Here is a 25,461-nt window from a genome sequence, read left to right as displayed (position 1 = left end):
GGAGAAATTTAGCTAGTACTCAACTGGAAGTTTATCCCTACTGGATAGCTTTCATAGTGCTCAAGTGTTCTTGCTGAAGAAGAAAAAGCTATTGTGAATCTCATCAAGCTGAACACTTCCAACTACAATCATGACCTGCTTCTAACGATATGTCCACTGTTGCAACAGCAGCACAAATGCTATGGAAGTAACCAAGCACTTTGTCCATGGACTTAAGACACGCTCCATGAGATAGAACCCACACCTGGCACTGTCAACAAGGCTAAGAACTTGTGGCTAAAAGTGATCATAAGGCCTAGAGAAGAATCTACAAATATTATTCCTCTAAAGGGGCATTGCATGAAAACAAGTCCTAATGGGTTGTTATACTCAACAGTGCATGGATCAACCCCTATCAGAGAAGCTTTTTACAGTAGTGGCAATAAACACAGAGATCCACAACTGGTTAATATGGAGAGAATAAAAGGCTGTGGAGTGTTTAGCCTTAAATGGGACATCTAGTCTCAGATATCTTCATGGAAGAGAAAACGGAAAGATTTTAAGATTTTAAGAGTGTGTGACTTTAGGCAAGGCAGTGTACTCTGGAAATAACAGGGAAGATACATTTTTACAACAACTATGAGAGCATACACAAGACCTCTATAAGCTCAAACCAGATGAAATTCCAGAATGGAAAAGAAGGTAGCTACAAAATCCCACCCATCCTGAGGAGCTATTAGCATCTGACAGTGATGTAAACTCTGGTATATCAACCACATTTCAAGACAGGCCCAATGCCTAAGAGACTTGGCCAACACAAAAAGAGGGTGAGCAAGTGACTTAGCAAGCTCCTGCACACACACAAAGTTGCATGCACAGGGTTTTAAGGGTGAATCAGAGAAGAGCTGGGAGGGGGTTGAATATGAACAAAATACATTGTATGAAATTCTCAAAGAATTAATAAAAAAGCTGATCAGAAAAAAATCACAAAACCAAAAATACATTAAATTTAATGTATGTATTACAAAGAAAGTTCTAAAACTGATAAGACATTTTTAACATACATCAGAATTACCTATGATTCTTACTAAAATTTAGCGGGGCATGGTGGTCCATGCCTTTAATCTCAGAACTCTGGAGAAAGAGGTAAGAGGATCTTTGAGTTCAAGGTCAGCCTGGTTTACAGAGAAAGAGTTCCAGGACAGGCTCAAAAAAATAAAAAAAGGTTGGGCAGTGGTGCATGCCTTTAATCCCAGCACTCAGAGGCAGGTGTATCTCAGTGAGGCCAGTTTGGTCTACAGAGCGAGTTCCAGGACAACCAGGGCTACAGTGAAACCCTGTCTCAAAAAAAATAAAATAAAATAAAATAAAAAAAATAACAGCAAAATATATCAAACACACACACACACACACACACACACACACACACACACACACACACAAACACACACACACACACACACGGAAGAGGATCTCTGTGAGTTCTATGCCAGCCTGGTCTGCAGAGTGACCAGGACAGGCTCCAAAGCTGCACAGAGAAACCCTGTCTTAAAAAAGAAAGAAGGAAGGAAGGAAGGAAGGAAGGAAGGAAGGAAGGAAGTGCAAATAAGGACCTCAGCTTAAAATAATCCATCTTTAATTACTGTACCTGAATGTAAACTACAGCTATGAGAAGCTATAACTGACTGAAATGAATTTAATAATGTCTTAAGACCTTACTAGTTCACTAAAGTGATGGGGGAGGTCCTTCTGTGTATATGATTGTCTTATTGTTGATAAAGTACTGTTGGCCAATAGGAAAACAAGAGAGGTGGGACTAGGAGTCAAGGAGGATTCTGGGAAATGTAGGAGAAAGGGCAGAGTCACCATGCGAGCCCGGGGAAGACAGGACGCTTGCCACTGGCATCCGATAAATCTTATAAAATATATAGATTTATGATAATTAAGACTGAGCTAGCAGATGAGAAATCCTAGTCATTGGCCAAGCAGCATTTGTACCTAATGTAAGTCTCTGTGTGTTACTTGGGACCTTAACGTGGCAGCGGGGGCAGAACTTGGGCGGCCTGGTGGAAAGCGCCCACATGGCAGCAGGACTCAGGCGGCTTGGCAGAAAGACCATTGCTACACTAAAGATCTACTGGTACAGGAGTAAGAAATAATACTTAATAAGATACAACAAATAGAAATACAAAATAAAAACTTTCAAGCTACACAGTGTATTTACCTTAACACTTTATCTTGAGCTGAAACTTCTGCTTCCAAATTTATAATCTGTTCTTCTAAGATTGGGATGTTGGCTACCTGCTCTTGTGCAGACTGAAGCATAGACATCTAAAACATAAAAACAACTTTTTTGGGACTATGTTTCAGGAAGCAAATCAATCTATTTGGATTTTAGTCTTTCCTTGTCAGATGAGACAGTTCAGGACTTTTCAGTCCCTAACTGAACATAAAGCCAGGCTTAACTGTTCCTTTCATCACCTTTTGTAGGTACATACCATCATTGCAAGACAGACTCAGCATATGACCTACCACTGACCTCAAATATCTCAGTATACTTGAGAGAAACAAACAATACCTCCTGACACCGTGTAGGAAGGTTAATTTCACATTAGAAGACTCTGCGTATGTGTGTGTGTGTGTGTGTGTGTGTGTGTGTGTGTGTGTGTGTGTGTGTGTGATCAAAGTGAAAAATTAGTTAAGAAATATATATTGAATTTTTATGACTTAAAACTAATTTTAGGATCTGGGCAGTGGTGGCAAATGCCCTTAATCCTAGCACTGGGAAGGTGGGGGTAAACAGACTCTGAGGCAGGTAAACCTCTGTAAGTTTGAGGCCAGCCTGGTCTACAGAGTAAGTTCCAGGACAGCCAGGAGGACAGCTAGGACTACAGAGAGAAACCCTGTCTCGAAAAAAAACAAAACAAACAAACAAACAAACAAAAAACTAAACTACAACAACAAAAAAATGATTTTAGGAAGCATGCTTAATAGAGAAAACTTAGATAACTCAGAAAAGCACAGAAACACTACAGCCAGAAAGATATAGTGAAACCACTAAAACAGGCAAGGAATACAAAATATACATGGTGGACTATTGATAATTCTTGAATTAGTCAATAATCAAAATAAAAGAACACTGAGACCTTTATATATGTATAGATCCATAATCATTTTTGGTGGCAGTTTTGGGTCTTTGAAACTGGCCACAGCTGATCTCGAACTACCTGGAAACTAATGGTGGACCCTCATGTCTCAGTGCTGTGATCACAGATGTGAGCTTTTGCAACCAGATTCTCAGTGCTTTTCTACCACTAAAACTAGTAGATAACATATAGCATAGGCTGGCTTTGAGACTGACAGAATGATTTCGAATATCTGATTTTTTCCCTTCAACTCCCACATACTGTAAACATAATGTATAACCCCAGTCTTTCATGTAAATCAAGCAACTCTGCATCTTAGTCCTGATGTATTTACCTTCTTGGGGGAGGGCAATTTTTTTTATTCTTTGTTTTTATGAGACAGAGTTTCTCTGTGTAGCCCTGGCTGTCCTGGAACTCACTCTGTAGACCAGGGTGGCCTCAAACTCAAGAGATCTGCCTGCCTCTGCCCCAAGTACTGGGATCAAAGGAGTGCAGCACCACCTGGCTTACTTTTCTTCTTAAAAAGAAAATCTCATGTGTGTTCGTGTTTTGCTAAATCCAATGTCTGTGCACATGTGCTGAGTGCCCATGAAGGCAAGGAGGCGGCACCAGATTCTCTGAGAGTGGAATTACAGACTGTGTTAGAGCCCATGAAGATGCTGGGAATTAAACATAGGTTCTCTGTAAGAGTAACAAGTGTCCTTAACCACTAAGCAACCTTTCAGCCCAATACTTTATTCTTTAAAAAAGGAAAGGTTTTGTTGCAATCTATTTTATGGGCATACCAGTTTACATTACCATCTCTCTGTGACTGGACATCTTGAATTCTTCCATTTTAGGGTGTTTTATTAAAAGGAGAGATGACACCACAATCAGCTAATTAGTTCATATTTCATACTAATAATACAGTAAAAAATGCAATAAAATAATTTCGATAAGAAACTGAGTTATGGCATCATATTAAATAAACTGCTAACAAGAAATAAGTAAGTGGAAAAGCCATGTAAAAGAACCAAAAAAATGGGCCGGGCGCCTTTAATCCCAGCACTCGGGAGGCAGAGACAGGCAGATCTCTGTGAGTTTGAGATCAACCTGGTCTACAAGAGCTAGTTCCAGGACAGCCTCCAAAGCCACAGGGAAACCCTGTCTCGAAAAACAAAAACAAAAACAAAAAAACAAAACAAAAACCAAAAAATGAGGCCGGGAGCTGGTGGCGCACACCTTTAATCCCAGCACTCGGGGAGGCAGAGGCAGATGGATCTTTGTGAGTTCAAGGCCAGCCTAGTCTCCAGAGCAAGTGCCAGGATAGGCTCCAAAGTACACAGAGAAACCCTGTCTCAAAAAACAAACAAACAAAAAAAGAACCAAAAAATGCCTAAGAATATATGAAGTAAAAGCTAGCAGTGGGAGGCTGGCTCAGCAGCTAAGAGCACTGGCTACTCTTTCAGAGGAGCCAGTTCAAGCCCCGGCACCACACAGTGCCTAATCACCCCCACTCCAGACCCAGAAATCCAGCACCCTTTTCTGGCCTCCACGGGCACCAGCTGCACATGATACAGAGACATACATACATGCAGGCAACATACCCACACACAAAAGAAATTAAATTTAATTTAAATTAAAAGAAATAAACTATCCAAAATAGTATGAATACATCTACACAATAACACAATAAGGGGGTTTCTAAATGATACAAATTCAGAATGATTTTTCTTCTTTTAAGATTTATTTTATTTGCCTGTCTGTGGGTGATTTGCCTGTCTGTATACCTGTCCACCATGTATATGCCTGGTGTCCTCAGAAAAGAGAATTAGAACAAATTATCTTTAACCACTAAGCCATCTCTCAAGTCCCTTATTTTTCTATTTTCTAAGTTCCTAACAATTTTAAGAAGTTGATTTGACTTGACAGATGGCTCAGTGGCTAAGAGCACAGGCTGTTCTCCCTGAGTTCAATTTCCAGCAACCACATGGTGGCTCACAACCATCTGTAATGGGATCTAATGCCTGCTTCTGGCATGTAGAAATACATGAAGACAGCACTCATACCTTAAAAAAGTTGACTTATCTAAATGAAAAAATGAAAAATGAAAAATTATCTTCAGATATAATAATAACTTTATTCCTTCTCAATATTCAAGTAGCATATAGAATTTTTCTACCTACTATATAGGCAATATAATTATTTTCCAACTATAAAACCATAAAATATTACAAATATTCTCTTAACATGCCAACAGACATACTTTTGCTTTTGACTGTGTCAATTCAAAGTGGATAGATTCTATTTTAGTCATTAAAGAATGATTCTGTGTGACCAAACAAGCATTCTGTTGCCTAAGTTTATTAAGTTTATCTCGAAGCCTTTTAATCTCTTGATCCATAGAAGCAGATGAAAAAGACATCTGAAAATAAAGAAAAGAACAATGTACATTAAATTATTTGATGTTTATATATAATTATTGCCATTAAAATTATTGAACAGCTCAGGAAAATGAGCATTAGTGAGTATTAGTAAGTATTGATAAAAGTGAGACAACATTCTTTTCAACTTGTAGTAATACAAATTAAGTATAAACGGCAAAAGAGTGTTACACTTTATTAAACTGGTGTATTATTTGGTTAGTCAACAGTATCACTCTTGAGTATAAATATGATAGAAATCTTTGTATTTCTGCACCTCAAGAAATTTACAGCTAACCTGTGTATAAGAGGATGTGAAAGGAATACATACAACAATGAAACAAAATATTCTTTAACTTATGTTATTAAATATATCTTATAATACACTTTGTTATTTTCAAATTTTTGAGAAACGTATTATCTACAGACTACAAGGTCAAGCTACATAAAAGAAAAGGCATACAAAAACTCACTGTGCCATCTTTAGTAGCTGTTTTAAACATTCACTTTTTTGAGAAAGGTTCTCTAATGAAGGCTGACCTCAAACTCCTTACATAAGCAAGGATGACTGTGAACTTCTAATCCTCCTGCCTCTACCTCCCCAGTGTTAGGGTTATTGGACAAAGTCATCATGCCCAATATATGAGATGCTCAAAATCAAACCCAAGGCCCATGGTTACTAAGCACCTCTCTACCAACTGAGTTATATCCTAAGCCTTTTTGTTTTTGATACAAGGTTTCAGGCCTCACTGACCTGGAACTCACAGAATTCTCCTACCTCAGTCTTCCAAGTGCTAGGATTATAGACATGAGTCACGGCCATGCCAAGCTTTTTACTGTAACTTTATAATTTAGTTTTCTAGTGATTCCAGATGTATATAAATAATTACTCACGGGCTGGAGAGATGGCTCAGAAGTTAAGAGCACTGACTGCTCTTCCAGAGGTCCTGAGTTCAGTTTCCAGCAACCACATGGTGGCTCACAACCATCCATTATGAGATCTGGTGCCCTCTTCTGGTGTGCAGATATACATGGAAGCAGAATGTTGTATACATAATAAATAAATAAATAAATAAATAAATAAATAAACAAATTACTCACTTGTCTTTTATTTTTATACAAAAACTAACATATTTTATATTTTCCTATTTAAATAATATAAACTGGTAATTTCTCCATAATACATTGAAAAAATTCATAGTTTTCCCCTTAACTATGGAGTTTTCATTGCATGAAAAGTTAGGATATAAAAGGAACAATTATGGAGCAGGGGAGATGGCTGAGCAATTAAAAACACTGGTTGCTCTTCTCAAGGACCTGGGTTCAATTCCTAGAATCCACACAGAAGTTCACAACTAGAAGTTATCATCTATAATCTGGTTTCAAGGGATACAACACCCACTTCTTACTCCATGACATAATTGTTGGCAAAACACTCATATACATATAATATTTAAAAAGAACAATTATATTCCAATCTCAAACACTGTAGCAAAAGACTACAGAAAACATGAATAAGGCATGTAAAGAAAAACTATTTTAAATAGTCAGGTATAAAAATAATAACCTTATCTCTTGGCTTCTTTTGAAAATCAGTACTACCAGATGTTTTACAAACTTTCTTATAAGGTGGGTAATTTAAATGTCCCAGGCGGCTAGGTTGAATAAGCTCTTCCAAAATAAGCCTTTCAGACCTTGAAGGATTGCAGACAGAATCGGAATTTTCACTTGGACTAACACTACAGAGAAAAGAAAAACTCCATTTCAGTCTGACATAGTTTGTTGTTTTTTTTTTTTACTACAAATTTCCACATAAAATAATCAGAAATGAGATCTATAGCTATGAACATAACACTGTGTTTCCAGTATACTTTCCATAGATCATGATTAGTTTATATCAGCAATCTTGTATTTCCTGAATCTCTTTACTTAGGAGTAAAAAAAAAAAAAAAAAAAAAAGGCAGCTACAATAATGAAAGATTAATAAAGATTCCTGATATATTAAAGAGTTTTTTGTGAGGAAGGGGTTAGTTTCTCAAAACAGGATTTCTCTGTGTATCTCTGGCTATCCTGGAACTCACTCTGAAGACCAGGCTGGCCTCGAACTCAGAACACCTTCTGCCTCCCAAGTTCTGGAAGTAAAGGTGTTCACCACCAGTGCCCAGCAAGATGTCTTCTTACTATGTAAATGTTTGTTAATATTTCCATTTCACAATCTGAATTGTATTAAAAAGTATACAAAGTTATATCTTAGTCCAGAGGCATATTAAACATAACTTATAAGATCTAGTCATTTTATATTTATAAATTAATATTTAATTTATACATGTGATGTTTTTTTTCTTGCCTGGATAACTCTTCCCCCAAATTCTGCAAACTCCATTCTGTTATTTTCAGTTCATGTCTTAATGAAGCAACATTTTCAAGCAAACTTTCTTCATCATTGTCGTCTTTATTATAGTAGTGTGTATACTCCATTTCCTTAACAAAGAAACAAAGAAATTTCATGTATTATGCCTGAAGATTTTGTGATATCAGTCAAAATTTTGTGTATAAGTCACAGCAGTAAAATTTAAGAAGAGAAGAAACTGTGAAAGTGCTTGGTATACTTTTCTAATTAACTTAAATATGAGGAGTTACAATTTAATATTCACCTTACAAGCCCTGGGTATCTGATAAAATGTTACCACTACAATCTTCCATATTGTCTTAAAAGGTGGTATTACAGGGTATTTATCTCTTTCCATTCACAGTGGCAGTAAAATTTAAATATACTCATACTCACAAGTCAAAATCACAGATCAAAATGACATTTTGAGGCTGGATATAATTACCATTCCTCTAAACCTTGCAAGGCAGAGGCAAGTGAGTTCAAGGCCAGCCTGATCTACATATTAAGACATTCTCTCAAAAAAATAAAAAAAAATAAAAAATAAAAAGACATTTACAATTCAACTCATGGAACTATGGGTTGGGGGGGTGAACCTTAGCTTGCATCAACTGTGAGCCAGTCGCTCTAGGGTTAACTAACTAAAATAGAAAAATCATGATGCAGCTGTTTCGATAGCTCAGAATTTAAGGGTATTGATTGCTCTTTCCAGGGCTTTTTACTGCTATTGTCAGCACCCACATGGCAGCTCACACCAGTCTGTAACTCCAGTTTCAGAGGATCCCAAACACCCCCACACACAGAGTAAAACTAGTATTTTTAAAATCACAGCAAAGGATATTTTACTATTTTAATTATTAAAATGAAACTAACAGTGTTAGAATTTCTAGTCCTGCTATAGATCTTTCTGCAGAGTCTCCCAATTCTGCCTCTCCTTCATATTTCATTTCATCTTTTTCATTGTAGTGTCTCTTTCATTGCCCTTCTTAATATCTGGGCTACAAATGTAATTCCCATGTATTATGTACAAGAGAGTAATGTAGGGCTGGAGAGATGGCTCAGGGGTTAACAGCACTGTTTGCTCTTCAAGAGGACCCAGGTTCAATTCCCAGCACCCACATGGCAGCTCACAACTGTCTGTGACCCCTCTTCCAGGGGATGTGACTCCCCACACAGACACACTTGCAGGCAAAACACCAGTGTATATAAAATAAGCTATTTTTGAAGAGAGAGAGTAATGTAAAAAATAATAATGTATTTTGGAAAACTCATTATTTTGAATGGATAAATGAATAAGGTGTCTTCTCTCTCACCCATTCAGGTAAAATAGTTTAGTACATTGATTGCCTACACGACAGTTCGCAGGAGTGGGGTGGATTAATAAACCCTCTCACCTTATTGGAAAAAGCTGGACTGAAATTAAAGGAGATGTTTTGTAGATAAAATGTTTTCTACCCTCTTTCTCGTTTTGTCTTCACAAATGTGCTTCTGCTTAAGTTCGAACACTTTCCCAGTCAGTCAGTGACTCGGGTCTCCATTCTGCTGCGCATCTATTCAACATCTCGAGCTTCATATAGGATAATGATGGAAAAAAAGAAGAAGAAGAAGAAAATTTAGACTAAAAAAAAAAAAAAAACTGCTCAAAACCATATTGTTGGGAGCCAAATCTCAGGGCTGGGCATGAGATCCTAGGCCATGATTGGCAGGCCACATAGTTAACCTTTACATAGCAGCTCCTTAGAACCTCAGCTCAAGAAAAGAAACAACCTGACCTAGTCCTCCACCCACAGGCTCAGTCACCTAGGCAACCCTTCCTGGGCCTCTTACTCATGAACTCTTTACCCAGCCAAACATCCTCTTTGTGGCTTCCTAATATCCTGCCTACACTAACACCTGGTGGACAACCCATTCTGCCCCTCCCCATTTCCTGACTATATAAGCTAGCCTGAGAAAAAAGTAAAGTTTGCCACTTGATCAGAATCCTGTCTTGTGGTCGTTCTTTCTGCGTCTCTTGTCCCCATTCCCTATCCCTGACTCTCTTGCTCCAGGTTGCTCCAGGTTGACGTCCTGCAGGTCGGGACACCATGTTCAACAATTTCTGCATTTTCATGCAGGAATTTTCTAACCTTTCTGAAAGCAGCAATGAATTATACATCTAGTATTAAAACATCCCCATTTTCCTGAGGGCCATTCACTAGTCGTATGTACGTCGAAAGGCTCACCTTACCTAGGACCCTGACAACCAGATCTTCAAGCCTACTGAAAAATAAATAAATAAATAAAAATGCGTTCCAGCTGAACACCCAACCTCACACTCATCAAGAGACGGCCCCGAGTGGGACAGGTGGGAAAGAGTACATGCTTTTTACACCGTGTTTTATCTCAAGAACGCTCAACCTGCTATAAGAGGCGCTCCATCTGCCCGGAGGGAGTGGAGCCTTTGGCATCCTCCGCTCCCATTTTGCCTCAGAGCAGCATCCCGGGCCCGGTGAGCGTCGACTCTCCCAAGAGAAGGAAAAAAGCCCGTTTCCAATCAGCAGGCGTCTGCTCACCACCCAGGTCGCAGCTGGAGTCGGCGACCACAGACGGCGGCGCACCGTGCGGCTCCACTGCGCTCGGAAGCCTGGGACACTCGAGCAGGCCGCGACATGGAAGCCTCTAACACAGGAGGAGGAGAACCAGCGAACCTCAGCGGCAAGGAGTTCGAACCGCCGCGGGAGCCGTTGGGACGCGCCTCCGGTGCCACAAGCCCCGCCCCCACGCAGGCTCCGCAAACGACGCCGGAGCGCAGTGCGTGCCGGGAAATGAGGCTGGAGGTACGGATGGGCCTCACGCCGGGCTCGTATTGGACTACATTTCCCGTGACGACCGCAGCCAGGGCTCATTGGTGTGTGTCTGTGTGAGGGAAGAAGTCAAAACCTAGAAGTCCGGGTTCATATTGGACTACATTTCCCATGATGACCGCCGCCAAAGCTCATTGGTGTGTGTGTGTGAGGGAAGAAGCCAAAATCTCCAAGTCTGGTGTGAAGCGAGGGAGGATCCGAAACCCAGGGCGGGTGCATAAAGGGAACGACAGAAAGGCCCGCCCTCGCCCAGCCCCGTGGAGGACAGCACTTCCCCTTCGAAGGAGCAGGGATGGGGGGCCGGAGTGTCTGGCTGCCGTTCCCGGTGCTCTTCCTGGCCGCTCTGCCCCCGGCGCTGTTGCGGGGGGCGGCCGGCTTCAGACCCTCTTTGGACAGCGACTTCACCTTCACGCTCCCGGCCGGCCAGAAGGAATGCTTCTACCAGCCCATGCCCCTGAAGGCCTCGTTGGAGATCGAGTACCAAGTAAGTCCCGGAGCGAGCGGGCCTTCCTTGGGCTTCTCACGGCCTGGGAAGACTTCCGGACCCGGGGAGGGTCTCCTGGGAAGCTGGCCGGCTCAGCTTGCGTAGGCGCACGAAGCCAGGCTCACAAGTTTGGCCAGTCCTAAAATTGACACTGAGCCCGTCTCTCTTCCCTTTTCTCCGGTCGGAAAGAGGCCAGCACTGGTGACGTTGGTCTTTGTTTCTTAAGTCGCCCACAGCTGTCCTAGCTAGTGTACACTGAGATTTTGAGACTTCACAGTACGGGGCTGACACACGTTTATTGTTGTTGTTGTTGGACGAAATGATGACACTTGTTTGAATCACCCTTACCACTTTAACTAAATTCCAATATTATAAAATCGTCAAGATGTTTGCTTCTGTTAAGGAACTTTGAATTGTGACCATGTGAATACCTCTAAGTCACATTCTTGAAATGTGTTGTAAGGAGATGTTGTGGGAGTTAGTGGTCCATTTCCGTCCCGGTTGTGTATCCATTACTTTCAAACCCAATAGGATAATAGTATATTAAAACTTTGAACTTTGTCAGCATTCTTCCCATGTAGTTGTTTTCTTTTTTTTAATTATAATACTGTTGGCCATTCGCTTGGGCTTCTTATTGGCTATCTCTGTCTTACTTAACCCATTTCTGTTAATCTATATATTTCCACGTGGTCTCTTCTTACCAGAGAAAGAGTCCAGGACCTGTTACTCCTCTCGTGAAGACTGAGACTGATTCGGCCTACGTTTCCCAGAATCCTCCTCTTCTCCTAGTCTTATCGATCTCGTTGCCCTATTTTATTCACCAACCAATAAGATAAACACATGTAGAAGGACAACCCCATCATCTCCTCTTTGCTGTCTAAATAAAAAGAAAGGTTTTAACATAGTAAAATTATATATAACAAAAACAGTTATCAAGTAAGAACTATAGTTACAATATTTAGTTCATTAACATTTAGCAAGATTTAAAGAAAATATATCTTTGTGAGTCTAAAGTCTTATATGTAATTTATCTTTTATCATAACTAAGGAAAACTTAGTGTTTTCTTAATGTTATCTGTGTTCAACTCCATCAAAGACCACAGAAGGATATTATACAAACCCTAGAATTGACAGAGACATCTCACTACCTGGACAGTCACCTGAAGCTCCTCTGTAATGTTGGGGCATCCATCTTTGGCCCATAGGCCACAGCATGTCTGACAAACTTCTCATCAAAGCAGGAAATTTCAAACTGTCCACCTGGCAGTTTGTCAGTCATTTTTCTGTGTCCTGCAGAATGTCTGGCAGACTCTTCCATGATGCAGGAACTCTGCAGCACTGTCCCATCTTGTTTCAGCAATCACTCTCCTGCAGGTCCTTCATATCCAGTTCATAACAGCATACAGTCAAGCAATCCAGACAAGAGCAGTTTCTTGCCCAAATGGCTAATCTTGTCATATTGAAAGCAAACTCCCATAGTGAGTTTCTTTGATGCCCAATCTTCCTCTCTGAAGTAATTGGTGTGCCAGAAGCAGTTGTGTCTCACGGTCATGAAAACCCTAAACCATTTTAAATGCCATATTATGTAGGTCTTTGAAAGGTATGAAGAATGCCTATCCATTTTAAATATATCTCTATATATCTAGAAAACCTAACTAACCTAACTATAGGAAACTATAATATAGGTAACTATCTATAATCTGTACTTAATTATATATTACATTTTTAATGAGCTATACAAACAATACCTAAACAAGAGGAGAAATATACATATAACAAAATTGGCCTTAAATTTGTATCAATAAATGAAAATCCATTCCAATACAAAGTATTCACTTCTATATCATAATCTTTTTTTTCCTGTAGAAAGAGATTGGTTGTGATCCTTAACCATTTATAACCAGCCCCATTTAAATGAAAACAAACATTTACAAACAATATTTGGGATATTGGTCATCGTCATTCTCTCCAAACTACTTCCTGCTGTTAGGGATCGTTGAAATACCATGGGGATCCTTAGAAAACACAGAAACCTGGCCAAGTCCTTGTTGTAGTAGTCTGCAAGGTTGAATCATTTCATTTTAGATGCTGGATCACCTGGGACACTGCTTGGGGGTGGGGTTGGGGGGGGTCTTGCTTCATCAAACCATATTAGTCTGGAAGGAATCCACAGCTTTTCACTTACTGTGGAAACAAAAGAGAAACTCTTTTCCCAGGTAACCCATCCTTATACTTAAATTTAGAAGTCAAAGCATTTTCAAAATATGTTGGATTAACCCAGCAACATTTATAATCAAATATATTTTAGTAGCTATAGCTCTTTCCTCAGCAATCAAAAAATTTAAAGACACCACTATAACATACAGTATCCAGACTCTCTGTGTATTTTCCATCTTTAGGTAGCTTTTTTAAAAACTATTTCTTTTACTTTTCTTTTTTCATTTTTCTGAGACAGGGTTTCTCTGTATACTTTTGCCTGTCCTGGAATTTACTCTGCACAATAGGCTGGCCTTGAAATCACAGAGATCTGCTTGCCTCTGCCTCTCTAGAGCTCGTGGTCAGCATCCCCTGTGCCAGCCCCCATGCGGGTATGGTCAGCATTTCCCCCTATAGTCCTCCCCAGGATTCCCCAGTACTGGCATTGCAGCATGAGCCACCACACCCTACTTCAACAGGTAATTTCAATAAAGTAAGATTACATAGTCATTTCTTGGTTTTCAGAGAATAGGGCTGTTGAAGAAAATAAAATTAAATCTGAAAATGAGATGATAATGCAAGTAATGAGGACAATTTCCGAAAAGGGAAAAACTGATTTTAGGATGTATAGTTTGAGTGTTCAGAGGGGTACTGTAAGTATTAAGTCTTTATTTTGAACACTGCAAAGTCTGAGGGTAGAAATAGCAAAATAGGAAATAGACACACAGCTAGGCAACAGAGAAGGAGCCATAACGTGCTTCATAATAGCTTTTCCCTTTGCAATGACACATAAGGTTTTTTATTTCTTTTTGGTTTTGAGAGACCAGGTTTCACTGTGTAACACCCTTGGCTGTCCTTAACCTAGATCTGTAAACTAGCCTGGCCTCAAACTCACAGTAATCCACCTGCCTCTGCATCCCAAGTGCTAGAATTAAAGGCGTGAGTCATGATAGCCAGCTCACAAATAACACAGATTTACTAACTGTAAAACCATGGCCTTAGCATAGGCTTGTCCCACTGCTTATACCTTAAATTAGCCCATTTATACTAATCTACATCTACATCTGCCACATGGTGTTATCTCATCTCCATCCACCCATCGGCCTTTCTTCTTCCCAGGGGTCTTTCTCTGCCTGGAAGTCCCTCCTACCTCTCTTGCCTAGCTACTGGGCATTCAGCTTTTTTATTACACCAATCCCAACAATCCCACAACACACCACCACTGCCTGGCAGACACCTAAGATTTAAGCAGATTGCTGGATGGAGTGTGAAAAGCAGATTTAAAGGAAGCAAAATGAGATGCAGGGAAACCAATTATGGAGTTAGTGAAAGAAATCAGATGGGAAAATATTTTTTATTAGTAAGAAATGCCCTTGAATGCCAGGAATGGTGCCATACACCGGTAATTCTAAATGCTCAGGAGGCTAGGGAGAAGGGTGTCGAGTTCAAAGCCAGCCTGGGCTATGTAATGAGACCCTGTCTCAGAAAAAGTTGGAGCACAACTTACACATCTTTTAAAGGTAGGACATGGTGGTATAAGCCTTTAGTCCCAGAACTCCAAGGGAGGCAGAGGCAGGCCAAGCCTGATTTACATAGTGTTCCAAGACAGCCAAGGCAACATAAAGAGACCTTGTGCCAGATGGATGGATGGATGGATGGATGGATGGATGGAATCTTTTAAAAGCCTTTATGTCACATGGTTTACTTTATAGAAGTTTCTATTTTCAGAGTTTGTAATATGTATTTTTTTTCTTCTATAGGTTTTAGATGGAGCAGAATTAGATATTGATTTCCATCTTGCCTCACCAGAGGGCAGAACCTTAGTTTTTGAGCAAAGAAAAACAGATGGTGTTCACACGTAAGTTGATTATTTGTTTGAGACACAATATATTTACATGTATCCCTAGCTGGCTTGGAACCTTTTACCTTAGCCTCCTGAGTGCTGGAATTATAGATGTATGCCACCATGCCCAAGTAATGTCTATTGAGTTCTTTTGGCTGAATCTCATAAAAGGTGGAGAAAGTCAGTACATTGGTACACTTACTACTATTTATCAATATTATATAACTATATCATTTTTTTTAAAAAAAAACATACAGTTTTTGATAGTGGGCCATTCCAGTGGAAATGTCTTCTACTTACCCTACTCTTTCATTTTTAGCTGTTTCTTTTGAAACTAGGTTCTCTGTTACCCAGGCTGACCTCAATTTCAGGGAATCGGGATCCTATACCTCAGTCTCCCCAGTGGCTGTGATCATAGGCATCCATCACTAAGGGCACCACTCCTAGCTGACGTTTTCCTTTGCTTTGGTTAATCTACTGTAACATTTTATGTCTGCCTTTTTGGCTGAAAAATGTTCTTTTGTTTTTGTTTTTGTTTTGAGACAGGAGTTCAAGCATGTAACTAACTGGACTAGAACTCAGATCTGCTTGCTTTGCCTCTTATTTATTTATTTATTTTAGATAGCGTTTGTGGTTTTTACCCTTTTTTTTAAAGATTTATTTATTATGTATACAACATTCTGCTTCCATGTATTTCTGCACACCAGATCTCATAATGGATGGTTGTGAGCCACCATGTGGTTGCTGGGAATTGAACTCAGGACCTCTGGAAGAGCAGTCAGTGCTCTTAACCTCTGAGCCATCTCTCCAGCCCCCTGAATGCTAGGATTAAAGGTATTTAATCCTAACATCATGTTTTTCTTTTTTTCTTTATCTCTCTCTCTCTCTTTTTTTTTCTTAGTTTTGAGACAGGATTTCTCTGTGTAGCCTGGACTATCCTGGAATTCACTCTGTAGACCAGGCTGGCCTCAAACTCACAGAGATCATCCTGCCTCTGCCTCCCAAGGGCTGGGATTAAAGGCATTAGCTACCACTGCCCAGATATTTTTTTTTTTTAATTTTGTGTGTATGATTGTTTTGCTTGCATGCATGTATGTGGTCCACATATGTAACAGGTACCTGAGGAAGCCAGAACTCTATCAGATCCCCAGAAGTGGCTCCCAGCACCCAAATGGTGCCTCACAGCTCTCACAACTCCATTCCCAAGGGATTTAGGCATCCTCTTCTGACCTCCATAGACACCAAACACACACATGGTATACATATGTACACAAAGGCAAAACACTCATACACATAAAATATTAGCTACTTAGTTGTTCAGATATTAATGAATTTTTCAGCATTTAATATGATTAATGAAGGGTTGAATAACTTCTCAAATAATAAAATATAATCTAGTTTTATTTAATTCTTCAGAAAAATACGAAGGATTAAACATAAATATGTATAAAGCTTGCATACGAAGGATTAAACATAAATATGTATAAAGCTTGCCTTGGTGGCTGTGCCTTTAATCCCAGCACTCAGGAGACAGAGGCAAGCAGAGCTCTTTGAGTTTGAGACTGGCCTAGTCTACAGAGTGAGTTTCAGGACATCTAGGGCTACACAAACAAACCCTGTCTCAGCTCCCCTCCCCCAAGAAAAAGATCAGGCAATCAGCCAGGTCTCTAAAAAAAGCTATCTATTGGCCACTAATTTTAGTGTCATTCTTGCATACTACTTCTGTATTGCCTGTGAATTCCTGCTGCTTTTGAGATACTAGGAAAGCCTATTGACAATAATAAAACACTCAGGAAAGGTTTAACTTTGAAGGATATATGTGTATATATATATATACACATATACACACATAGATACACACATAGATACATACAGCCCTTTTTGGAGCATTATCATACCCCTTTGGAATAGGTCTATCCAACCTTTTGACTCTACAATAATGTCTCCAGATTTTACACTCAAGAACTACATAACCAAGTTACAAAAAGAAATTATAAAAGGAACCAATCTTGTTAGCAAGTTTACTGTTTTGCATTGAGCTGCATTCATAGCCATCCTCTGACACATTAGGACACGCAGCCTGTGAGCCATAGGTTAGACATGTGATGAATTGGTTTCACAATTGTTGTACATATGATGATATACATTGAGTATGATGGAAAGTTTTTCTTGGGAAATAATCCTTTGTCTCTTTTTAAAATTGTTCCTCATTCTGTTCTCCAATATTTGCTCTGGCTGTGACAAAATATCTGAGAAAGTCAACTTAAAAAAAAAGTTTTGTGTTGGAGTTTCTATTGTTGTGAAGCAACACCATGACCACAGCAGCTCTTATGAAGGAAAACATTTAATTGGGTGGCTGGCTTACAGTTCAGAGGTTTAGTGCACTGTCATCATGGCAGAGAGCATTGCAGTGTGCAGGCACACATGGTGCTGGAGGGGTTGAGAGTTCTACATCTAGATAGAATTGACAGACAGCAGAAGAGACACTGGGCCTGGCTTGAACATTTGAAACCGCAAAGCCCACCCCCAGTCACATACTTCTTCCAACAAGGCTATACCTACTCTAACAAGGGCACATTTGAGGACAGCTGTAGGAATTTAGCAGAGTCACTGTTCCCAGGGTAGATATTAGAAAGAACAGAAAGAACAGCTTTTTTTTTTTTCCTTGTGGAAAACAGTAATTGTTTCCCATTATTTGTAGAATTGTTTTACTGAAGGGGCATTGCCATCATCCCATGACTTTGACAGTTTCAATCCATGGAGTGGACAGTAGTTTCACTGCACCCTCACTCACAGTAATGACTAGAAAAAGGCACGACAGTGAAACCTGAACATTATACACGAATAGTGCTGGTCAAAGGTTCAGTCACGGAGCTGCATCCCCTCAGCAGCTGTAGGCTTTGTTTATTTGTTTGTTGGAGACAGGGTCTCTATGTGTCCTTGGCTGTCCTGGAGCTGTGTGTAGGCCATGCTGGTCAAAATTGCCCATCTCTGCCTTCCAGGTTTAAAGGTGGGCACCACCATACCCAACTGTTTTAGGCACTTTTAAATTGCAGTAAATTCTTAGCATCCTTTGATAAATGACTCTTGCCCCAAAATTAACAGGTGCCAAGTAGATCTGAGTTTCACTGAAGATCATGCCTCTGCCAAGCATAATTATATAATATTGAATGTCAATCAAAAGAAATACAGTCAAGATATGCTGAGATATAAGGAAGTACAAGTTAATGTCCTCTAGTTCAATAAAGATTCATTAAAGATATCAGAGGGGGACTGGAGAGATGGCTCAAAGGTTAAGAGCAGTGACTGCTCTTCCTTCCAGAGGCCCTGCGTTCAATTCCCAGCAACCACATGGTGGCTTACAACCATCTATAATGAGATCTAGTGCCCTCTTCTGGCTAGCATGCAGGCAGAACACTGTATACATAATACCTTTTTTTTTTTCATTAATTTATCTTTACATCTCCCAGATATCTTTTTTTTTTTTAATCTAATGCTGTTTAACAAAAAGAGCAACTCTGACTCCCATCCCCACTTAGACCCTCCAATACCAACCGAAGCCTCTCTTGGGAAATTGAAAATTGAGTGGCAGGCAGTGTAAATGCATCCAGAAAGATTCATCTAAGTGAAAATCTTTCTTACACATCTAAGCCCTTATTAGAATTTTCACTAAAGAAAATTACCTTTTGTATGGAGCAGGATCCATTCAGGTAATACACATACTAGGTTCATTGCTATTTATAATTTCTCTCTGGCTCAATAAAAAGAACTATAAAGAAAAATTTTACCTGAATTTAGAATTCTCACAGAATATATTTATTTAACCCAGTAGATCTACCAGTGTCTCGTGTTGATTTTAGATGAGTGTTTGAAAGTGTTATTCCAGTCTCTTGTGGGATAATTAAACAAAGATTAGTTACTCTATGAATCGACTATAAAAATGTAGTTTTGCCATTCTTAAAAAGAAAATGGTGTTTGTTTTGTTAAGGGGCAACTGTAGAGATGGCTCAGCCCTTAAAGGCTAGGCTCACAACCAAAAATATAAGGAGCAACTGTAATAAATATCATTACCATGTAGAGTGGTTTTCTTTGTAGGGCTTCTTTCCACTAAACAGCAGGGGGCACAGAAATGGTTAGATAATGACTCCACAGCCCCAAGACTTTAATCCCTGCACAAGGGAGGTAGAGGCAGGCAGAGCTCTGTGAGTTTGAGCCTGGTATACAAAGAGAGTTCCAGGACAGGCTCCAAAGCTACACAGAGAAACTCTGTCTGGAATAACAAAACAAAAAGAAAGGCGGGAGGGAGGGAAGCAAACAAGCAAGCAAGCAAGCAACCACTCCACTAAATAAACTCTGGCCAAATCAAGAATTGTGAAGGTAGTAAGAATTTTTTTTGGGGGGGGGTAGGGCATACACTTTAATCTCAGTACTGAGGAGGCAGAAGCAGGAGGATCTCTGTAAGTTCAAGGCCAGCCTGGTCTACATAGCCAAGTTCTAAGCCTGCCAAGGCTACATAGTAATACTGTCTCAAAGCATTTAATTTTTTGAGACAGAGTCTCACATTGTATCATAGACTGGCCTCAAAGTCACAGCGACCCTCCTGCCTCAGTCTCCTGAATTCTGGGGTTATAGACAAGAACCACAGTGGCCAGCAAGACCAAGAACTTAAAAGTTCAGTTTAGATGTGAATGGCATTTATTCAATACAGGTCATCTCACAGAGAGTAGAGTTCCAGTTATTGGCTACAGACCTCATCTCTTATCCTTGTAAACTATATTTTAAGAATACATTTAATATGTCAGAAACCTGACAGAAAACCCTTTCTACAATTACTGATTAAAAAAAAAAAAATGTTGCTCCAGGAGTTGGTGGGGCACAACTTTAATCCCAGCACTCAAGAGGCAGAGGCAGGCGGATCTCTGTAAGTTTGAGACCAGCCTGGTCTACAAAGTGAGTTCCAGGACAGCCTCCAAAGCCATACAGGGAAATCCTGTCTCGAAAACACAAACAAAATATTGTGTATATGTGACCTGTCAAGATCAGAAAAAGATGTCAGATCCCTTGAAACTTAAGGGTTGGGTGTAAGCCACAGGTGTGGTTCTGAGCCACCTATCTCTCCAGCTCCAACGATCACTGCTTTTGAAAACTAATTTTGATTAATCTCTATTGAAGGGGAGCTTGTTTGTTATATTGACATATGAATAGAATTCAGTATAAAATTGCTTTAAATTGTAAATATTAAAGCTTATTATGATTTACCATGTATTTCAACTTTGAATCCCATTCTTTTCCTCCACGAAAAAGAACTTTAGATCAAGCAAGCAGGGAATTGGTGGCACACACCTTTATTCCCAGGACTAGGGAGGCAGAGGCACAGGGATCTCTGAGTTCAGGCTAGCCTGGTCTATAAAGGGTATGCCAGGACTGTCTCCAAAAAAAAAAAAAAAAAAAAAAAAAAAAGTAATTTAACATAATTGACCAAGTAAATTTCAAGTATGTATAATTTGCAAGTATTTGAATATATGGTTCATTGTCCAGGTTGGAAGTACAGAATACTAAAGTGTGCCCTTGTTTTAATGTAGTATAGAAACTGAAGTTGGAGACTACATGTTCTGCTTTGATAATACATTCAGCACAATTTCTGAGAAGGTAATTTTTTTTGAATTGATCCTGGATAACATGGGAGAAGAGGCTCAAGAACAAGAAGACTGGAAAAAATATATTACTGGCACAGATGTGCTAGAGATGAAACTGGAGGACATCTTGGTGAGTATGACCTTTTCATAAATATTGACAGTTCAGCAGCCAGAGATTTTTATTGTATGACAGGGAGTGAACTAAGCATTCATAACTGTATTTGCCAAGAACTGTTTCTGCCATATTTTTTACATCATTTCGATCTCAATTTTAGCATATGTTTATCGTTTTATTAGTTTTATAAATCACTTACCTCAAATGAATGCTTCTACAACAATACTTTTGTAGAAACTGTGCAATTTAAAAATGAAAAACAAACTTATTTTCTCATAGTTTCAGAGGTCACAAATCTGAAGTGAATTTCACATGTCTAAAGTCTTACAAGTGCTTTTGAAAGCTCTGGGACTCTTTTCAGTGCAAGGTTTGCTGGCATTTCATAGCTTATGCCTCTTATATCACTCCAGACATCTGTTAAAATGTGTGTTGGACCTCCCTAGAAGACATAACAAACATTCAACCAGTAAAATATTATAGACACACAATGCATTAGGTAAAAATTGACTAATAACTAAAAATATAATCAGTTGATCTCTTAAAAACTTCAATTTAAAATATGTCTTGGTGTGGCCCACGCCTTTAATCCCAGCACTCAGGAGGCAGAGGTGGGCGGATCTCTGAGTTCGAGGCCAGCCTGGTCTCCAGAGCGAGTGCCAGGATAGGCTCTAAAGCTACACAGAGAAACCCTGTTTCGAAAAAACCAAAAAAAAAAAAAAAAAAAAAAAAAAAAAAAAAAAAGCTTATGGTTGTCAGAACCATGTGAGAGATAATACATATAAAAGTAAGTCCTAGTGCATACTACTCAAATACTTTGATCTTGTCATGGTATCTTTATTCCTGTTAAATTTATCATTACTATTTTAAAGCCTCATGGAGGATCTCCAAGTGATGTCATACCTGCCCTTTAATTGAATTGTATTCTTATATATTTTGATTTTAAAAACTAGCATGAATCATATTACTAAAGGAACTTGTTCTTAGTATTTTTAATAGTAAAATTATATTTATCTCCAGGAATCCATCAACAGCATCAAGTCCAGACTAAGCAAAAGTGGCCACATACAAACGCTGCTTAGAGCATTTGAAGCTCGTGATCGAAACATACAAGAAAGCAACTTTGACAGAGTCAACTTCTGGTCCGTGGTTAATTTGATGGTCATGGTGGTTGTGTCAGCTATTCAGGTCTATATGCTGAAAAGTTTATTTGAAGATAAGAGGAAAAGTAGAACTTAAAACTCCAACAAGATTACTTAACATTGAAATAAACAAGAAGCAGCACATTCTAATACACTGTTACAATCAAGGTCATTAACAGTCTTTTCCATAACATTTTCAGAAAATAAGTGTAAGATATGTAAAATTTAATATAAAAGGAAAATCCTCATTTTATGTCCAGATAACTTTATTGACCCAGTTATAAACTTAAGTGTATAACTAAATATCATATAAAATTTAGACTTAGTTGAATGAAGCCATATTAGCTATTTTTCTATGCTCAAAAATATTTCCCAAATATCATATGAATTACATGAATGAACGTATTCATAAACACACCACCACTTTGCTTTCACCCAGAGCTTTCTCTGTAAATGTGGCAGGTACAAACTTAGGTTACAAGTCATTTGAGAATTATGTAATTGTGAACGAAATAGATCAGTTTTTTCTATTAGAACTAAATAGATCATCTCTCCAAAAAAGTAACTAGAGGTAAGTATACCACTGAAATTATATTTTTTAAGATCTTTTTTTTTAAAAAAACAAAAAAACAGGGTTTCTCTATGTAGCCCTGGCTATCCTCTGTAGACCAGGCCTGTTTCAAACTCACAGATCCTCTTCTGCCTCTGCCTCCCAAGTGCTGAGAATAAAGACATGTACCCCCACTGCCCAGCTATTTTTAAGATTTTTATAACCAAATCCAAAAGTACTAGTTTTTATATACTTAGTCTACATTTCCAAAAGCTGACATTTTTAATAATTAAAACTGGAAAGGCATTCTTTCCTCATAAAAATTAGGCAATGTCTTTTTCTTTGAAATACCATTACAAAGGTTTTCTTATGTGAAGATAGATAAAGGGTAGTTAATGTTTATGAATAGGATGCATTCTGTCTAGACATTAGCTAAGATTAACTTTGAGATAAGATGAATGTATTTTTATATTACCCATCAAAATCTATTGGGTTTTCTTTTTTGTTGTTTCCAACAGGGTTTTTCTGTGTAGCCTTGGCTGTCCTGGAAGTCACTTTATAGACCAGGCCGGCCTCAAACTCAGAGATCCACCTACCTCTGCCTCCCCCATGCTGGGATTAAAGGCCTGTGCTATCACCACCCGGCCAATAGCAATTGGTTTTGATATTTGTTACCATCAGAGCCATGAGAAAAAAACCAAAATAAACTTGAGAACACCAGATACCAAAAGTTCACCAAAATAAAACCATGATATCTGGAATCCAATTCTAATTGGAAAACAGAATAATCTGAAGTGCACTGGAAGAAATTGTATTTCTCATAGTTTTTATTTTTCTAGTTACTGTTTTGAATTATAAATGTTTGGGTAGATTTTTACAAAATGTACATCCTACCATAAGATTGAGCACTGGGTATACATATTTATTATAGTTTTTATTATAACTTTCACAAAATTACCTATGATCACTTACTGACTTTGAAGGATTAAAACAATCCCAGATTATAAACACCCAAGATGGATATAAAAGCCAATACACAAAAAAATGCTGTCTTTCTAATTTATTATTCAAGTATTAGTAATTTTAACCTCATGAAACAGAACTTAAGTTAGGCCCATCTATAGTTATGATAAATGTATTGTCAATTAGAAATAATCCAGTCAAATCTGGGTATTGAACCCATATATATATATATATATATATATATATATATATATATATGTATATGTATATGTATATGTATATGTATATGTATATGTATATAATTATATATAGCCCATATATGTATATTGCCATAATTCTTACTGAGCAATAATGATCTTGCACTACCATCCTGCAAATGCATGCACACACACAAAACAAATATGGCACCCAAAGAAATACTTCATTTACAATTTATACTTAGAATAGTAACAGAGATAGGGCCCTTGGGGGAAGACAGAAATTTATTTTTCCCTAATCAGAGGCTTTTCAAAACATAAGGTAAATGCCATATATGACCACTAACTGGCCAAGAAAATGCTCCAGTATTCTAAGCAAAGCTCATCCAGCACATAGAGAACAAAAGGTCAATGAGACCATTACTAGCAACGCCCCCTTTCCCACTTTACATACAAGAGAAGCCAGCTGTAGACTCCATAACTGATAAGCAGAGTACACTGAGTCTCCTGCATCTTTTCTGCAAGACTGTGATTAAGAATTCTACCTCTTAGAGACAGCCCGTACTGTACTCTTCTCTTAAATCCTTACCTAACACTGTATTTGTTACGTCATCTTGTATGTAATTTGTGCCACTGACTTTAAAATCAGTTACTTCCTGCCATTTAAAATGGTTAATAATATCTTTATTGGAAAAAGTAATTTAGGACTGTTAAAGATTTTATTTTTATAGACAGAAGTAAAAAAAAAAAGGTATTAAGAACCATGTTGCCTGTATTAATCGTAAAAAAGTAAAATTGTAAGCAAAAAAAACAAAATGTTTATTTTTAAATGTGTATTATCTGCTTCATGAGCCTTTTGATGTTATTTTCTCAATTACGCTAAAATCAAGTAAGCCATCACTTGATCTGACTTTTATCTTGTTGTTAATGGTGTAGACATCACCATTATGAATTGCATTTGGATTATGGGCTCTTTCACAAGGTCAATAAATAAAGTTACATAAGTGTTTGAAAACATTGTTGAAATAAACTATAAATCATGGTGTACTTAGGTATATTTACCATTAAACATTACATCTTAAAATTAACAAAAACCAAGTCCCTGTAATTTTGTACCTGCAGTGAAAATTCTGAAAAATCAGGAATTATAAAACATTAATTTAGCATGTAATATTTTTTCTTATGGAGTATAATAATGCAGCGTTCCTCAAATTGTGCTATATTTGTGAAATCATCTTAAATGAGCAAGAGACTATGTATACTGGGATCTTTACAGCTAATAAAAATTAACTGTGAGAGAAATTTTACCAACCTATCATAATTGTTTTCCTTTTTTGATGTTATGAGTGCTGTAGCTGCACATACATGTAACAGAAGAGGGCAGGAGATCCCACTATGGGTGGTCGTGAGCTACCACGTAGATGCTGGGAATTGAACTCAGGACCTCTGGAAGAGCTGCCAGTGCTCTTAACCTCTAAGCCATCTCTCCAGCTCAAATTCTTAAATGTAAAAGGACCATGATTTTTTAAAAAAATTTTGTGTTCAAACTCACCAGGCCTGTTTGAAAGCACCTCTCCCT

General features: G+C 38.5%; 2 protein-coding genes across 12 annotated transcripts in view; one reads left to right on the top strand and one right to left on the bottom strand.

Moving 5' to 3' along the window:
• Ccdc18 (coiled-coil domain containing 18) overlaps positions 1–10,610 on the bottom strand; it is a 94,819-nt gene extending 84,209 nt beyond the window's left edge. For 5 of the 11 annotated variants that reach the window (XM_027425934.2, XM_027425939.2, XM_027425940.2 and 2 more), the window contains exons 1-6: positions 10,469–10,610; positions 9,311–9,483; positions 7,875–8,008; positions 7,095–7,266; positions 5,371–5,529; positions 2,204–2,310 (exon numbers count right to left, since the gene is read on the bottom strand). In XM_027425934.2, coding sequence (XP_027281735.1) covers positions 2,204–2,310; positions 5,371–5,529; positions 7,095–7,266; positions 7,875–8,005 — 569 coding nt within the window. In that variant the 5' untranslated portion in view covers positions 8,006–8,008; positions 9,311–9,483; positions 10,469–10,610. The other 6 variants (XM_027425935.2, XM_027425937.2, XM_035447241.1 and 3 more) reach the window with 6 other exon arrangements.
• A 356-nt stretch (positions 10,611–10,966) lies between these two features.
• Tmed5 (transmembrane p24 trafficking protein 5) lies at positions 10,967–25,189 on the top strand. The gene is made up of 4 exons (XM_027425948.2): positions 10,967–11,243; positions 15,200–15,297; positions 20,865–21,048; positions 22,051–25,189. Exons 1-4 carry the CDS (start codon positions 11,052–11,054, stop codon positions 22,267–22,269), a joined length of 693 nt encoding a protein of 230 aa, XP_027281749.1. The 5' UTR covers positions 10,967–11,051; the 3' UTR covers positions 22,270–25,189.
• Positions 25,190–25,461: the final 272 nt, after the last annotated feature.

The sequence above is a fragment of the Cricetulus griseus genome, chromosome 7, assembly GCF_003668045.3.
Source record: "Cricetulus griseus strain 17A/GY chromosome 7, alternate assembly CriGri-PICRH-1.0, whole genome shotgun sequence".
Lineage (NCBI taxonomy): Eukaryota > Metazoa > Chordata > Mammalia > Rodentia > Cricetidae > Cricetulus > Cricetulus griseus.
The sequence above is the reverse complement of the archived record's forward strand: the minus strand, read 5'-3'. Positions and strand labels throughout refer to the sequence as shown.